This window comes from Macaca nemestrina, chromosome 17 (genome assembly GCF_043159975.1).
Source record: "Macaca nemestrina isolate mMacNem1 chromosome 17, mMacNem.hap1, whole genome shotgun sequence".
Taxonomy (NCBI): Eukaryota; Metazoa; Chordata; class Mammalia; order Primates; family Cercopithecidae; genus Macaca; species Macaca nemestrina.
In genome coordinates, this window is record NC_092141.1 from 62,401,913 (window position 1) to 62,419,903 (window position 17,991).

General features: G+C 50.0%; 1 protein-coding gene and 1 long non-coding RNA gene across 2 annotated transcripts in view; both read left to right on the forward strand.

Annotated features, from left to right (window-relative positions):
• LOC105472269 (LIM and SH3 protein 1) overlaps nucleotides 1–7,418 on the forward strand; it is a 51,401-nt gene extending 43,983 nt beyond the window's left edge. Inside the window, exons 5-7 of the mRNA XM_011725353.2 lie at nucleotides 5–155; nucleotides 729–832; nucleotides 4,227–7,418. Coding sequence (XP_011723655.1) covers nucleotides 5–155; nucleotides 729–832; nucleotides 4,227–4,400 — 429 coding nt within the window. The 3' untranslated portion in view covers nucleotides 4,401–7,418. The remainder of the gene's footprint in view (nucleotides 1–4; nucleotides 156–728; nucleotides 833–4,226) is intronic.
• A 3,657-nt stretch (nucleotides 7,419–11,075) lies between these two features.
• LOC105472268 (uncharacterized) lies at nucleotides 11,076–15,929 on the forward strand. The gene is made up of 2 exons (XR_981506.2): nucleotides 11,076–12,309; nucleotides 12,842–15,929. It is a non-coding gene; the product is annotated as an uncharacterized lncRNA (long non-coding RNA).
• The last annotated feature ends 2,062 nt before the right edge of the window (nucleotides 15,930–17,991 follow it).

A 17,991-nucleotide genomic window follows, 5' to 3' on the forward strand; every position in this document is an offset into this window, starting at 1 on the left:
GCAGATAAAATACCATGAGGAGTTTGAGAAGAGCCGCATGGGCCCTAGCGGGGGCGAAGGCATGGAGCCAGAGCGCCGGGATTCCCAGGAAAGCAGCAGCTACCGGCGGCCCCCGGAGCAGCAGCAGCCTCACCACATCCCGACCAGTGCCCCGGGTGAGTGCAGAGCCTGTTGGTGCAGACCACCTAAGGCGAGGCCAGTGGGGTGGGGAGGAAGCCAGAGAAAAGACAGACAGACAGATACACCTTCTGGAGCCTTGCTCTTAACCAACAGGCAATTCAGCCTCTCGTGTGCAAGAGGGGACAGAGGACCTGAGGCCGGACCAGCTGGGGTGGGGGGTGGGGAGGAAGCCGGCGAGAGACAGACACACACACGCACATACACACATGCACGCACGCATGCATGTACACATGCAGGCGTGGAAAGGACTGCTTCCCAAGCCCCCAAGTCCCATTCTCATCCAGGATGAGGGCGTGAGCACCAGGGTCTGGCCTGTACTGTGCCAAGAGGATTGAAAGGAGAGGCCCCCAGGTCATGGGGCTCAGAGCCCCTGCTGGGGGATACACCACACAGGCAGATGTGCACACGTGGACATCAGCCTTTGAGCTGTGGGGCTTGAGCCGGGTTGGTGATGGGGTCGAAGTGCATGGTATGGGCTTCTCAGGAGCTCTGGGAGGGGCTGGGTTTGGCAGGGCAGTTTTCGAGCCCTGTCTCCTCCCATCTTCCAGTTTACCAGCAGCCCCAGCAGCAGCCGGTGGCCCAGTCCTATGGTGGCTACAAGGAGCCTGCAGCCCCAGTCTCCATACAGCGCAGCGCCCCAGGTGGTGGCGGGGTGAGTAACGCTGGCCGGAGGGGAGAGGCCAGAGGCAGGGGGTCTTCAGGGAAGGCTTGGACACAGCTCGTGGATTCTCCTGACCTTTGCACCCACACTCTTGTGTGTGATGATAAGGATCTCAGCCTTATGAGCAGAGAGGAAATTGGTTGGCGTAGTGGGCAGAGGCTGGCTGGGACTGGGGCCCTGCATTCCACCCCTGGTGTACCATGGGCAGGTCAATCACCCTGCTTTGGGCGGGGTTTCCTTACCCCAGCTACCTGGGAACACCCAAGGCACCTTTCTGTGTGGGGCCTTCCAGCCCTGGGCGCTGCTCTCCTCGCGTCATGAGGATGGCCCCCAAATCCTTCAGCTCTCAGGCTGCCCCTGCCTCTGAGGGGCCTCCCCAGCCATGCCGTGCAAAGCACACCACCCTGATGCTTTGCCTCACTCAACTCCACTGGCTGCCTTCAGAGCACTTTTTCCAACTAAAAAGAACTCTTTGTGTTGGTCACCTTCTCTGTGTCCCCTGCTGGGCTGGGGACCTGGCAGCATCCCTCTGGTTCAACTACTCTGCGCCAGGCCTAGAGCAAGTGAATGATCTGTAAGTCCTGCCACTCACTCTACCCATGGGTGCCGCTGAGCCACCCTTACCAAGCTCCTGGCAGGCTCAGCGCCTCCAGGCTGGGTGCCTGGGAATTCAAAGTAGCTCACGTAGGAGAGAACAGATACTTAGAGAGATAAAATCGCCTGAGATAATGGCAGGCTGGAGCCTGATGCTCTGGGCACACAAACAAAGGTATGTTAGGACTGCCCGCGGCACTGGCACAAGAGTTAGTCTGAAGGATAAGGTTTCAGGCAGCCCAGCCAGTCCTTCCCTCCTTAATGGTCTGTCCTGGATGTGTGGGGTCCACCTCTGAATATAAAGCCACTTCCCTGCCCTCTGGGGGCTTACATTCCAGTCAGGGGGACAAACAAGAAAGCAGTAAGAAAATAGGTATATAAGGTAAGGTCAGCGGTGACATGCTGTGAAGAGAAAGACAGCAGGGTGAGGGATGGATAGAAAGCAGCTGGATTAAGACATTTGGCCAGGTGCGGTGGCTCACACTTGTAATCCCAGCACTTTGGGAGGCCAAGGCGGGCAGATCACTTGAGGTCAGGAGTTTGAGATCAGCCTGGCCAACATGGTGAAACCTCCTGTCTACCAAAAATACAAAATTTACCCAGGTGTGGTGGCGTGTACCTGTAATCTGTAATCCCAGCTACTCGGGAGACTGAGGCAGTAGCATTGCTTGAACTGGAGAGGCAGAGGTTGCAGTGAGCCAAGATCGTACCACTGCACTCCAGCCTGAGCGATAGAGCAAGACTCCATCTCCAAAGAAAAAAGACATTTGGCCGGGTGCAGTGGCTCACATCTGTAATCCTAGCACTTTGGGAGGCCAAAGTGGGCGGATCATTTGAGTCAGGAGTTCGAAACCAGCCTGGCCAACATGGTGAAACCCTGTCTCTACTGAAAATATAAAATTAGCCGGGCATGGTGGTGCATGCCTGTAATCCCAGCTACTTGGGAGGCTGAGGCAGGAGAATTGCTTGAACCTGGGATGTGGAGATTGCAGTGAGCCGAGATCATGCCATTTACATTCCAGCCTGGGCAACAAGAGTGAAACTCCGGCTGGAAAAAAAAAAAAAAAGACGTGACATTTGAGCAAAGTCCTCAATAAAGGAAAGAGTGAGCCGTGCAACGAGAACAGCAAGCGCGAAGGTGCTAAGGCGGGAATATTCTAGGAAAGTTCAAGGAGCAGCAGGAAACCCAAATTGACTCCAGTGGGAGAGGGGAAGAGTTCCGATTATGCAGGGACTTGTGGGCCCCAGGAAGGCCTCTGGGACCTCTGATCTGTGCAGAGCGACATAGGTTTTTGGAAGACCACCCTGGCAGCTGTGTTGAGAAGAGGCTGGTTTAAGGGTAGAACCAGGGAGACCATCAGGAGGCTGTTACAGGATACAGGCATGGATGGGAGCGGCTCAGACCAAGACAGAGGCAGAATTGGTGATGAGAGAGACTGAGGTCACTTCATGAGAAGTGTGACCTCTTATCCCATAGACCTGTTGGTTTCAGACTGTCCTGTGGAGCCTCAGAGACAAGTCAAGGGCAGTGAAGGTCAGGGGAGGTAGAATGTTGTCTATAGCTATAGGATTTCTTTTTCTTTTTTTTTTTTCCTCTCTCTTTTTTAAAACTCCATCCTGGTAGTAGGTGATGCTGTAGGATTTTGTGTGCCTTACTGGACATTACCTAGATCTAGGGCTTAAGCAGCAGATTTTGGCTGAGGCTTGGAAGGTGGAACCTGATAGACACATCCCCTGAAGACTTTTCTCCCAAGGAAAGGTCTTTGTCCTGAACTTGGACAGGACACATCATGGCTTCTGAAAGAAACTACTGGTGCTTATAATCATGCAAATAATAGCATACAGGTCATGTTTTTTCTGTTTTTGTTTTTGTTTTTTCTTTTTTGAGACAGGGTCATGCTCTGCTGCCCAGGCTGGAGGGCAGCAGTGGTGCAATCACAGCTAGCTCACTGCAGCCTCAACCTCCTGGGTTGAAGTGATCCTCCCACCTCAGCCTCCTGAGTAGCTGAGACTACAGGCATGTACCACTAAGCCTAACTAATTTTTTATTTTTTGTAGAGATGGGCTCACACTTGTAATCCTAGCACTTTGGGAGGCCGAGGCGGGCAGATCACTTGAGACCAGGAGTTTGAGACCATCCTGGCCAACATGGTGAAACCCTGTCTCTACAAAAAAGTACAAAAATTAGCTGGGCATGGTGGTACACACCTATAGTCCCAGCTACTCGGGAGACTGAGGCAGGAGAATCACTTGAACCCAGGAGGTGGATGTTGCAGTGAGCCAAGATCGCGCCATTGCACTCCAGCTTGGGTGACAAAGCAAGACTCCATCTCAAAAAAAAAAGAGGGGGAGCGGTGTTCTCACTATGTTTCCCAGGCTGATTTCAAACTTCTGGGCTCAAGCAGTTCTCCTGCCTTGGCCTCCCACAGCGCTGGGATTACAGGTGTGAGCCACTACACCTGGCCTGCGTGTCATATTTTTAGACATTACTGTGTCATCATGGCTGGTGGACCTTACTGCAGTCCTGTTCAGGGGAGGTGGGGCAGAGCTGATGTGACCCAGTCCCTGTTCTGCCTCTGGCCCTTAATAGCTGCCAAAGGTTGTAAAAGATCGATTGCTCTCAGAAAGCAAGACACAGAGGTAAGAATCTTTGTAGCAGAGCTTGGTGCTCCATTTCTGAGTTCACTGCTCCCCCAGGCTCTGCTCCAGGGTCCTGGAGAGTTAGAAAGAAATGCTCAGACCCAGGTGAGCCGGCATCCAGGGCCCTAGGCTGACCACACTTCCCCCACAGAAGCGGTACCGCGCCGTGTATGACTACAGCGCCGCCGACGAGGACGAGGTCTCCTTCCAGGACGGTGACACCATCATCAACGTGCAGCAGATCGACGACGGCTGGATGTACGGGACGGTGGAGCGCACCGGCGACACGGGGATGCTGCCGGCCAACTACGTGGAGGCCATCTGAACCTGCAGCGCCCCCATCTGTCTTCAGCACATTCCACGGCATCGCATCCGTCCTGGGCGTGACCCGTCCATTCTTCAGTGTCTCTGTTTTTTAAAACCTGCAACAGCTTGTGATTCCCACCCCTCTTCCAGCTTCTTTTGCCAACTGAAGCCTTCTTCTGCCACTTCCGCGGGCTCCCTCCTCTGGCAGGCTTCCCCCTTGACCGACTTCCTGGTTTTCTCTCTGGATGGAACGGGCGTGGGCCTCTCTGGGGGAGGGTGAGGCCGGTGGGGCAGGGCTGGAATGGAAGACCTACCTGTTGGCCTGTGGGCCTCGCCTGCCCCTCCGTTCTCTTCCCTCACGCCCTCCTGCCCAGCTCCTCGCGTACCCACACATTCCAGGGCTGGGGTGAGCCTGAGACTCCCAGGACCCCAGGGCAGGGGCTCCCTACATTCTCCAAAGTGGGATCCACTTCTCGGTTCCTGGGATGGCGACGGGCGCTCTGCCGTTGTGTAGGGACCAGTGGGATGGGCTCTACTTCTCTTTCTCAGAGAGGGGGCTCTGCCCACCTGGGGTCTCTCTCCCTACCTCCCTCCTCAGGGGCAACAACAGGAGAACGGGGTTCCTGCTGCGGGGTGCATTCATCCCCTCCCCACGCGTTCCTTCGCACACTGTGATTTTGCCCTCCTGCCCACGCATACCCGCAGCGGGCAAAGAGCTCCCCAGGAAGCACCGCTTGGGTCAGGTTCTTGCCTTTCTTAATTTTAGGGACGGCTACCGGAAGGAGGGGAACAAGGAGTTCTCTCCCGCAGCCCCTTTCCCCACGCCCACCCCGAGTCTCCAGGGACCCTTGCCTGCCTCCTAGGCTGGAAGCCATGGTCCCGAAGTATTGGGCAAGGGCGCCTCAGGGCCTTTTGGTCTTCAGCCTCCCTCAGCCCCCAGGATCTGGGTTAGGTGGCTGCTCCTCCCTGCTCCTCATGGGAAGATGTCTCAGAGCCTTCCGTGGCCTCCCCTCCCCAGCCCAGTGCCAAGTGGACTTGGAGCTGCACAAAGCCAGCAAGGACCACTAAACCTCCAAGACCTGGTGTGCGGAGGCAGGAGCATGTATGTCTGCAGGTGTCTGACATGCAAGTGTGTGAGTGTGAATGTGAGAGATGGGGCAGGGGTGTCTGTAGGTGTCTCTGGGCCTATGTGTGGGTGGGGTGATGTGAGGGCACGAAGAGCCGTCTTCCCCCGAGAGTTTCCTCAGAAGCCGCAGTGAGAGGGGAGGGCTCCTGGGGGAGAGAAGTTCCTTATGTGTTTTTGGAATGAAGTTCCTCCTTCTCCCCATCTCTGAGTGGAGGAAGCCCACCAAACTGCACTTTGCAGCATGCAGGGTGGAAGGTAAGAGGTTAGTGTGGAGTTGGTGGGGCTGCCACAGGGTCTGCACCCTGCTGGGGCTAAGGGGTAGAGGAAGGCTCTGTCACTCCAGGCATATTTTTCCCCATCTCTGTCTAGGGCAGCAGAATAGGGTGGCAGAAGTGTCACCCTGTGGGTGTCTCACTCTGGGGGCTCTTTCCCTAGACCTCCCCATCACTTACATAAAGCTCCCTTGAAGCAAGAAAGAGGGTCCCAGGGCTGCAAAACTGGAAGCACAGCCTCCGGGATGGGGAGGGAAAGATGGTGCTATATCCGGTTCCTGCTTTCTGCTCGCAGGTGGCTGTGACAACCCTGGCCTCACTTGATTTCATCTCTGGTTTTCTTGCCACCCTCTGGGAGTCCCCATCCCATTTTCACCCTGAGCCCAACCAGGCCCCCCGCTGTTGGCCTCTTGTCCCTTTGCACACTTGTACCCCCAGGTGGGGGGCAGGACCTGAAGGTGTTGGCCTGTTCAACAATCAGTCATCATGGGTGTTTTTGTCAACTGCTTGTTAATTGATTTGGGGATATTTGCCCCAAATGAGAGGTTGAGGAAAAGACTGTGGGTGGGGAGGCCCTGCCTGACCCATCCCTTTTCCTTTCTGGCCCCAGCCTAGGTGGAGGCAAGTGGAATATCTTATATTGGGCGATGTGGGGGCTTGGGGAGGCAGAGAATCTCTTGGGAGTCTTGGGTGGCGCTGGTGCATTCTGTTTCCTCTTGATCTCAAAGCACAATGTGGATTTGGGGACCAAAGGTTAGGGACACATCCCCTTAGAGGACCTGAGTTTGGGAGAGTGGTGAGTGGAGGGGAGGAGCAGCAAGAAGCAGCCTGTTGTCACTCAGCTTAATTCTCCTTCCCAGATAAGGCAAGCCAGTTATGGAATCTTGCTGCAGGCCCTCCCTCTACTCTTCCTGTCCTAAAAATAGGGGCCATTTTCTTACACACCCCCAGAGAGAGGAGGGACTGTCACACTGGTGCTGAGTGACCCGGAGGCTGCTGGGCGTCTGTGTTCCTTACCAGAACCATTACATCCCTAGAAGAGCACAGAGCCCTGAGGGGCTGGGCTGTGCTGGGCTGAGCCCCCGATCTTCTCTACAGTTCACAGAGGTCTTTCAGCTCATTTAATCCTAGGAAAGAGGCATCAAAGCTAGAATGTGAATATAACTTTTGTGGACCAATACTAAAAATAACAAGAAGCCCAGTGGTGAGCCAAGTGTGTTCTCCCAACACTGCCTCCTGTTTTCTCCCTCTCATGTCCCTCCAGGGAAAATGACTTTATTGCTTAATTTCTGCCTTTCCCCCCTCACACATGCACTTTTGGGCCTTTTTTTATAGCTGGAAAAAACAAAATACCACCCTACAAACCTGTATTTAAAAAGAAACAGAAATGACCACGTGAAATTTGCCTCTGTCCAAACATTTCATCTGTGTGTGTGTGTATGTGTGTGCGTGTGTGAAGCCGCCTACTCATCTTTTTATATGGGGTTGTTGTCTCATTTCAGTCTGTTTTGGTCCCCTCCCTCGTGGGCTTGTGCTCGGGATCAAATCTTTCTGGCCTGTTACGATTCTGAACATTTGACTTGAACCACAAGTGAATCTTTCTCCTGGTGACTCAAATAAAAGTATAATTTTTACCTGCGGACTTGGTTTCCTCTCTGGCTCTGAGGTGCTGTGTGTGTGTGTGTGTGTGTGTAGCTGTAAGGCGCTGCTGCTGTGTGTGTGTGTGTGTGTGTGTGTAGCTGTAAAGCGCTGCTGCTGTGTGTGTGTGTGTGTGTGTGTGTGTGTAGTTGTAACGTGCTGCTGCTGTGTGTGTGTGTCTAGCTGTAAGGCGCTGCTGCTGTGTGTGTGTGTGTCTAGCTGTAAGGCGCTGCTGTGTGTGTGTGTGTGTAGCTGTAAGGCGCTGCTGCTGTGTGTGTGTGTGTGTAGCTGTAAGGTGCTGCTGCTGTGTGTGTGTGTGTGTAGCTGTAAGGTGCTGCTGTGTGTGTGTGTGTGTGTGTAGTTGTAAGGTGCTGCTGTGTGTGTGTGTGTGTGTGTGTAGCTGTAAGGCGCTGCTGCTGTGTGTGTGTGTGTGTAGCTGTAAGGTGCTGCTGTGTGTGTGTGTGTGTGTGTAGCTGTAAGGTGCTGCTGTGTGTGTGTGTGTGTGTGTGTGTGTGTAGCTGTAAGGTGCTGCTGCTGTGTGTGTGTGTGTGTAGCTGTAAGGTGCTGCTGTGTGTGTGTGTGTGTGTGTAGCTGTAAGGTGCTGCTGTGTGTGTGTGTGTGTGTGTAGCTGTAAGGCGCTGCTGCTGTGTGTGTGTGTGTGTAGCTGTAAGGCGCTGCTGCTGTGTGTGTGTGTGTGTAGCTGTAAGGTGCTGCTGCTGTGTGTGTGTGTGTGTAGTTGTAACATGCTGCTGTGTGTGTGTGTGTGTGTGTGTAGTTGTAAGGTGCTGCTGTATGTGTGTGTGTAGCTGTAAGGTGCTGCTGTGTGCGTGTGTGTGTGTGTAGCTGTAACGTACTGCTGTGTGTGTGTGTGTGTAGCTGTAAGGTGCTGCTGTGTGCGTGTGTGTGTGTGTAGCTGTAACGTACTGCTGTGTGTGTGTGTGTTCTGTCTGCTTGGGGGCACTGGCCTGTGGCCCTCCTGGGAACTCTGCTGCCCTTCAGGGAGAGAATGACTTGTCTGGACGCCAAAGGATAGTTTGCTGCTGTCTGACAAGCCCTCGGCCCCTAGTTCCTCCTTGCTGAGAACTCCCCACCAACCTACTTCTGGCTTCCCACCCGCTCATTCCTCTCTGCCCAACTTGGTGATGCTCCCGAAAGCTTCCCTGAGCTCCGTCTTGTCTTACTGTGTCACCTCCTCAGTGATGAATCTGTACCCACTAGCCAGAGCCCTTGGGGCAGGCGATGAGTCTAATTCATCTCTAAATCCCTGGTACTTGCCCAGGAGCAGGTGGGGAGCTGTTGAATTAATGAATGAGCTCGGCTGGGGAGCAGTTCTAGCACTCTGCCGCTGCCAGGCAGAGAGCAGGAGCTCCATGCGTTTAAGGAATGAGATGACAGGGACAGGGCATTCCGCAGTGGGATGGGACCTGGCTAAAGCTGTCTGTAAGGTGGCCTGGTAACCCAAAGCACTACTCACAGTGCCTTCTGAATGTAATCTTTAATACACATCCCCTTTCTTCCTTCTTCCTCACAACCCTGTGAGAGAAGTAACTACTTATAGAGGGGCTCACTGAAACCCAGAAAGGCAAAGCAGATTGGTGGCAGTCACAGTGGCAGAGTGGGGCCTGAGACCCCCATGTGATGCTCACAATCTGGTGCTGTGCCATCTGGCCGTGGCAGGCCGTGTGCCTGTGTCCTTGGCAGCTCTCAGATGCGTGTCTCCTGGGCTCCATGTTTTGCTCCAGGTGCCCAGGGTCTGTGACTGGCCAAAAGGCCAGGCGGCCTCCCCTCTTGCTCAGTGGGCTTGGGAAGAGGACAGTGGTAGAGAGGTGAGTCTGGCCCTGCTCAGTGCTGCCAATCAGCCTCAGGTCCAGCTGCTTGAGGGGCATTTCTCTCTTGGGGCTCAGAACTAAAGCATTCTCCAGCCTCAGAATCACAGCAGGGTGGAGAGGAGGAGGGCTCTCCTGAGCTGAGCATTTGTAATCTGGAGAATGACATGGCCAGAGTCCGCCGAGCTGGGCCAGTGTGGGGAGCATCCAAGGCGGCCCTGGGTGGTATAATTAGAGACAGCACTGACACCTGCTCCCCTCCAGGGGCGCAGGCAGCCCAATACTTTCCCAATAGAAGGGAGTTTGTTGGCAAAGCTTGCCTCATGTTGGCCTACCCCACTCCTCAGGAGGCTTCATTCACCTTCAGATCTATTTGAGGGAACAGTGCTTTGGGGGGCATTGCTGCCACGTCTCCACTCCCTGCCCACAGAAAGCTCTGCCTCCTGGGAGTGGACCAGTGGGAGGGGCTTCTGGATTTCCTTCTGAGTGGCCTAAGTTCTTGAGGTCTAGCATTATGAGGAGGTTACCAATATATCTTAACCCCAGGCCTTTAAAAAAAGTACTATTTGGGGTGGGGGCCAAGGAGACTAGGCCTCAGAGACATCCTAGGGAATTTTTTAATTTAATAGGAAATAATTGAGGCTTATAAAAAGGCAAAAAAATCCTGGCTAACATGGTGAAACCCCGTCTCTACTAAAAATACAAAAAATTAGCCCGGCGTGGTGGCGGGCGCCTATAGTCCCAGCTACTCGGGAGGCAGGAGAATGGTGTGAACCCAGGAGGCGGACCTTGCATTGAGCAGAGATCGCACCACTGCACTCCAGCCTGGGCGACAGAATGAGACTCCGTCTCATAAATAAATAAATAAATAAATAAAAATAAAGAAAAGAATAAAACAATTCTCTTTTCCCCCTCAGAAGAAACCACTTGAATTTTTTTAATTTCAGGGATGCCCCCTGAGAATTCTTCAGTGTCCTCTCTGTGTATAACACTATGCTGAGCTTTTGGAAGAGGATATCAAAGCAAAATTAGGCCCGGTGCAGTGGTTCACACCTGCAATCCCAGCACTTCGGGAGGCTGAGGTGGGAGAACTGCTTGAGTCCAGGAGTTTGAGACCAGCCTGGGCAAAATGGCAAGACCCCGTCTCTACAAAAAAAGAAAGAAGGAAAACAAAACAGTGGGTAATGACTGCAAGAGACGAAGGAGTGAGTGGAGGAGGGGTCTCTGGTGCCCGTCCTGTAAGTGCGCCCTCTGCAAGTTGAGCAGTGCACGTGGGGTGTAGAGGCCTTCCAGACCAACAGGGGGAGCAGTGTGGGGCAAGAGGAAGAATATGAACTTTGATGTCTGCGTGCCTAGTTTTGAATCTTGGTCTCTGACATTTCTTATTTATTTATTATTTTATTTTATTTATTTTTTTGAGATGGAGCTTCACTCTTGTTGCCCAGGCTGGAGTGCAATCTCAGCTCACTGCAACCTCCACCTCCCAGGTTCAAGCGATTCTCCTGCCTCAGCCTCCCAAGTAGCTGGGATTACAGGCATGCGCCACCACGCCCAGCTAATTTTGTATTTTTAGTAGAGGTGGGGTTTCTCCATGTTGCTCAGGCTGGTCTTGAACTCCCGACCTCAGGTGATCCACCCGCCTCAGCCTCCTAAAATGTTGGGATTACAGGCATGAGCCACCACACTAGGCCTTTTACTTCTTATTTTATTTATTTATTTATTTTTGAGACAGAGTCTCGCTCTGTCGCCCAGGCTAGAGTGCAATGGCATGGTCTTAGCTCACTGCAACCTCCGCCTCCCGGGTTCAAGCAATCCTGTAGCCTCAGCCTCAAGAGTAGCTGGGATACGGGCATCTGCCACCATGCCTGGCTAATTTTATTTATTTATTTATTTATTTTTGAGATGGAGCCTTGCTCTGTAGCCCAGGCTGGAGTGCAGTGGCACAATCTCAGCTCCACCTCCTGGGTTCAAGCAATTCTCTGCCTCAGCCTCCCGAGTAACTGGCATTACAGGCATGCGGCACCAAGTCTGGCTAACTTTTGTAGTTTTGGTAGAGACAGGGTTTCACCATCTTGGCCACACTGGTCTTGAACTCCCGACCTTGTGATCCACCTGCCTTGGCCTACCAAAGTGCTGGGATTACAGGCGCGAGCCATTGTGCCCGGCTGGTCTCTGACACGTCTAAGCTATGAAGCATTAGGTAAATTTCTGGCCATCTCTGACCCTCATCTATGAAAGACTCGTAGGGTGGTTGAAATTGCACCACATGTACAATATCTGGCCCAATGTAGGAAATGTGTAAATGTTAGCTTCATCCCCCAGGGAAGCCCACTGAGATCCATATGAGTCCTTTGTCTGTGTCTCCCCATAATGTGACCTTTAGAAGTTGCCAATGGCCCACCCAATACCCAACCATGATTTTTCTGAGATGATCTGCCCGCGGTGTGTGAGAGGAAAGGCGAAGAAGGCAGTCAGGAGGATTCAGTCGCGGGGGAGCTGGGTAGGATCCTATCTCCTCCTACATCCAGAGCATGCAGGCTCCATTTAGATACAAAGGGGTCAGATTGGGTTACTGGGGAGAAATTGAGCCCCTTTGATTCTGCGGTTCTGTGGGTCTAAATCTGGCAGCTCCTTGGCTATCCACCCCCAGGCTTTGTGATTGGTTGGCTGTGGTTGGTGGGGGGGCAGGAAGCTGCTGGTGGAGCTGCAGCATCCTTCAGTCTCAGGCCCCCAGGAGGGGGAGGGGAAAGAACAAGGGCTGAGCCGTGGAGGGAAGAGGAGCCATTTCTCTCCACCGACTGCAACCTCCGTGCTCACAGCTCACGTTTCACCAGAATCCAGGGGCCTGGTCGGCCTAGGAATCCACAATGCTGGATATTTTCATCCTGATGTTCTTTGCTATCATAGGCCTGGTCATTCTGTCCTACATTATCTATCTGCTCTAGTGGCCTGGAGCTGCGGCTGGAGCCTGCTGGAGAACAGCTCAGAGGGAAGGATGGAGCTGAATGGCCGAGTGCCCTGCTTGCTGACGCACCGGTGGATTTTTGCTTCTGGCTGTTATCTCGGGTATTGATTTAAAAAAAAAAAAAAAAGAAAGAGTTTGCTTTCCTATTTTTTTTCTCAGACCACTCTGAACAGAATAAGAAATGCCAGCTTCTTTCTTTGGGACCTAATTTAAAATAAGAGTTTAAAAATTACAAATAAAATCTACAATGCAAAGGAGTTTTAGGCAGAATGGGTTGGGAGTGATGGGTGTGGTGGGGAGGGACTATTATTTCCTAATTTCTTCTTCAAGTTAGGTGCTCAAACTCAAGTTGTCTATTTTCTTCCGGTAATTAAAGATAAAACACATCTTTGCATGTCAGCATACTTGCAACATAGTTGTTTACGACTATGCTTGTATAATTGCATTACTTAATTATTGACTCATTCTTATTTGAGGGTGAGACAGCAAATAATTTTACTTGGGGTGGGGCTTTCGGGGAGATGTCCCAACTGTGGGATTTGGTGGAGAGGAGGGAGGAGCTCCTGGTACTTGGGAGCTGATACCTTTGCAGCTGTCCCCATCTAAGCCTTTTTATTTCTGGGTTTCTTACAGCTCCTGGTCTCTCCAGTCCAACAAGAGGTCTCTCATCCCCAGCAGCAGTCCCACTGCCCAGCAGACCTCTTTCAGAGCCTTCCAGACATGGCTGACCCCTGGCAAGCAAGGGGCTTTTTGAGCTGAGAGGCCCTTGGCTGGGACATCAGGAATTCATGGACATGGCTGGCAGATACTGCATGTGTTTGAGCTGTAGATAGAGGGGATTGAGAACAGAAAGTTGAAATGGAGACTTATTAAAGTTACAGTGGAGAACTGCTCAAAAATTCATTTTGAATTAAGGAAACTTAAATTTCCTTAATTTAAGGAAACTTAAATTCATTTTAAGTTTCCTTAGATCTAAATGCAACTGCACATTACACTCAAATATGTTCCTTCCTTCTCACACACAGGGCTCCCCTTGTGAAACTCAAGGGGAAGTTCAAGTTGTCCATCTTCACCTATGAAGTAGTCACTTTATCACTGTCTTTACAGATTGCACAATCTGGGGTTTTGTGGTTTCTCTTGTCTCACTCTCCAGCCAGGAAGAACTTGTCATTTGAGTTTTTAAAATGTATCATTTCTTCCCTACCTCAAACCACTTGTATCCCAGTTTCTCATTTAAAGGGAGAAATGGTTATATAGTCCTCATCCTTGCAGCTGATTGAATTATAAATGATAGAAACAAGATGGCTATACTTATTTAGGAAAAATCTCTTACCCCAAAATGAGTGTGTGTGTGTGTGTTTTGTCAAAGATCTTTTCTGGAAAAAAAAAAAAAAAAACTTTCCACATAGTTCTCTGACCCATTAGAGTTGAAGAAACTATATATTTTGGGATTCAGAGTAGAATTGGCTTGCAAATCTGGGGTGTTTATTCCTTTTACAAGTCTGTCGTAATTGTTCTACATTTAATTTTCCCTTCTCACTTAAAAATAAACAAGGAGAGTCAGGCGTGGTGGCTCACACCTGTAATCCCAGCACTTTGAGGCGAGCAGATCACCTGAGGTCAGGAATTGGAGACCAGCCTGGCCAACATGGTAAAACCCCATCTCTAATAAAAATACAAAAATTAGGCACGGTTGTGCGTGCCTGCCGTCCCAGCTACCTGGGAGGCTGAGGCTGAAGAATCGCTTGAACCTGGGAGGCAGAGGTTGTAGTGAGCTGAGATCATGTCACTGCACTCCAGCCTGGGAGACATAGTGAGACTACAACTCAAATAAAATAAAATAAAATAAATAAATAAGGAGGAAGGTTAAATTAATAGCTTTTAGTAATAACATTGTGTCCAATTTCCATGTTTTAAAACAAAAATTGAGGCATTATATGTCACAATTAAAATGGAAAAGTTGCATTTAAAAATTATGGACAAGGCCAGGCACAGTGGCTCACGCCTGTAATCCCAGCACTTTGGGAGGCCGAGGCAGGTGGATCACTTGAGGTCAGGAGTTTGAGACCAGTCTGACCAACATGGTGAAACCCTGTCTCTACTAAAAATACAAAAATTACGTGGTGTGGTGGCAGGTGCCTGTAATCCCAGCTACTCAGGAGGCTGAGGCAGGAGAATGGCTTGAATCTGGGAGGCGGAGGTTGCAGTGAGCTGAGATCACACCTCTGCACTCCAGCCTGGGTGACACAGCGAGATTCCATCTCAATAATAATAATAATAATAATAATAATAATAATAATAAAAACATAAGAATTATGGACAAGAAAAAACACAATTCTGGAAGCTTTGTTTTGGCAACAGATTATGTGACTTTGCATAAGTCATTTAAACTTCAGGGCTAGGCCAGGCACTATGGAACATGCCTATAATCCCAGCATTTAGGGAGGTAGAAGCAGGAGGATAGCTTGAGGCCAGGAATTCCAGACCAGCCCAGGCAACATAGCGAGACCCCCATCTCCACAAAAATAAAAAATAAAATAAAAATAAATAAATACATAAGCTTTAGGTCTTCTGTTTATTCTGTCAAATGAAAGTGTTAGGCCAAGGTCGCATTATCTCTTTGGAAACTACATCATTGAGAACAGAATTCCCATGGAACAAACTCTTAATAGCTCACTGGTAGTCCCCCTTTTCTGAATATTCTCCTCAACATGACATTTTATAGTGAAAATTTAACTGCAAAACTCCCTTTTTTTTTTTGCACCAACAGCCAGATTTTGATGAGAAAATGGCCATATTTATTTACTCCAAATATATATATTATGTCAGTGATAATTTGCCTAAACTGTTTCAGGAATATTAACAAGTATGATACTGCATTGTGGTATACTGCAAAAAGATAGGTAATCTGACATACATGGATGCAAGAAGCATGACTGTGAACCTGGATATATTTAGGAATGATCTTCAGTGGAGTCCTTGACGTGACATTTTCCACTAAAATATTCTTCTAACTCCAGTATAACTTAGTGTTTCAAACTACAATTTCCCTCTTCAAGCCAAGACAGCAGCTCTACATCCTTACCTAGGTAATTCAGGCAAGTGCCTGATTTTGGAGGAGTTCAAATTAGAGTTAGTTATGACGGTATAGATCTTTTTTTGTTTGTTTGTTTTTGTTTTTTTTGAGACGGAGTCTCGCTCTGTCGCCCAGGCTGGAGTGCAGTGGCCGGATCTCAGCTCACTGCAAGCTCCGCCTCCCGGGTTTACGCCATTCTCCTGCCTCAGCCTCCCGAGTAGCTGGGACTACAGGCGCCCGCCACCGCGCCCGGCTAGTTTTTTTTGTATTTTTTAGTGGAGACGGGTTTCACCGTGTTAGCCAGGATGGTCTCGATCTCCTGACCTCGTGATCCGCCCGTCTCGGCCTCCCAAAGTGCAGGGATTACAGGCTTGAGCCACCGCGCCCGGCCATGACGGTATAGATCTTTAAGGTATAGTCTAACCAAGCTTGCTCTGGTCTTTTGTGACATCAAGGCTTCCCAGTCTGTATTCTTACAAAGTTGAACCAACTAATCAATTCAGTGAAAAAAAATCAGCAGATTTCACTCATACACTGGTGACATATACCACTGGTATTGGGTACAGTGTAAGGAGAGAAGATTACCCATCTCTTCAGTTGTAAAATAGGATTTAAAAAAAATAAATCAATACATTTTGGAAAAAATGTATGACTTTGTGCTTATATTTATGCAATAGTATGCTAGCTTTTAACAGGGTTTTACTGTATTATTTTGATAGTTGTTTAAATTTTACATTTAAACTATTTGTATTTTGGCATCCCAAAACATAATAAAACACTGAAAAAAGTTACTTCTGTAATATAAGGTTTTGTATAAATTTTATAAATCTGTGTCATAGGGTAATTTTGTCCAATAAAACGTCAATGAAATAAAAACCACTCTGAATAGATTACTTAGAAAAAATCAAGTGACAATGCTAAGAATCATTACACTAATACCTGCTTTCTTGATGAAAACGGGGTTTGTGGGGAAGAATGATGTATTTTATTTATTTTATTTTTGTTTTTTGAGACGGAGTTTCGCTCTTGTCACCCAGGCTGGAGTGCAATGGAATGATCTCGGCTCACTGCAATCTCTGCCTCCTGGGTTCAAGCGATTCTCCTGCCTCAGCCTTCTGAGTGGCTGGGACCACAGGCATGCACCCCCATGCCTGGCTAATTTTTGTATTTTTTAAAGTAGAGATGGGTTTTCATCATGTTGGCCAGGTTGGTCTGGAACTCCTGACCTCAAGTTATCTGCCTGCCTCAGTCTCCCAAAGTGCTGGGATTACAGGTGTGAGCCACCATGCCTGGCCAAAATGTCATTTTGATTTTAAATTACTCAAAAATAATGGGACTTTTCCTTAGTAAGGCATCAAAGCACAACTGAAGTGGAAAATTGTCTTTGTAAATTATATGCTTTGGCTTTATCAAACTATAAATATTTTCAAAGTCTAGAGTATCCTCTTTTTTTTTTTTTTTTTTTTTTTTGAGACGGAGTCTCGCTCTGTCGCCCAGGCTGGAGTGCACTGGCCAGATCTCCGCTCACTGCAAGCTCCGCCTCCCGGGTTCGCGCAATTCTCCTGCCTCAGCCTCCCGAGCAGCTGGGACTACAGGCGCCCGCCACCTCGCCTGGCTAGTTTTTTTGTATTTTTAGTAGAGACGGGGTTTCACCGTGTTAGCCAGGATGGTCTCGATCTCCTGACCTCGTGATCCGCCCGTCTTGGCCTCCCAAAGTGCTGGGATTACAGGCTTGAGCCACCGCGCCCGGCCTAAAGTATCCTCTTCTAAGTCAGTTTTGCACCCATCTATTTTTTTTTTTTTTTTTTTTTTTTTTTTGAGACGGAGTCTCGCTCTGTCACCCAGGCTGGAGTGCAGTGGCCGGATCTCAGCTCACTGCAAGCTCCGCCTCCCGGGTTCACGCCATTCTCCTGCCTCCGCCTCCCGAGTAGCTGGGACTACAGGCGTCCGCCACCTCGGCCGGCTAGTTTTTTGTATTTTTTAGTAGAGACGGGGTTTCACCGTGTTAACCAGGATGGTCTCGATCTCCTGACCTCGTGATCCGCCCGTCTCGGCCTCCCAAAGTGCTAGGATTACAGGCTTGAGCCACCGCGCCCGGCCTGCACCCATCTATTTTAAACAAAAATAAAACCAAAGTCATATATTAAGAGGGGAACAGAAAAAACCATTGACACAACGCCCATTATAAAATCAATCACACTAAGGCAGATACATTTAGAAATGTTTAAGAACATCTTTGTACTTAAAATTTAAACTGTGAGACTGCCAGGCACGGTGGTGGCTCTCGTCTGTAATCCCAGCACTTTGGAAGGCTGAGGCAGGTAGGTCACTTGAGGTCAGGAATTGGAGACCAGACTGGCCAACATGGTGAAACCCCATCTCTACTGAAAATACAAAATTAGCTGGGCGAGGTGGCACATGCATGTAATCCCAGCTACTCAGGAGGCTGAGGCAGGAGCATCACTTGAACCCGGAAGGTGGAGGTTGCAGTGGGCCGAGATTGCACCACTGCACTCCAGCCTGGGCGACAGAGTGAGATTCTGTCTCAAAACAAAAAACAAAAAACTGGTCGGGCGTGCTGTAATCCCAGCACTGTGGGAGGCTGAAACGGGCGGATCACGAGGTCAGGAGATCGCGACCATCCTGGCTAACACGTGAAACCCCATCTCTACTAAAAGATACAAAAAACTAGCCAGGCGAGGTGGCG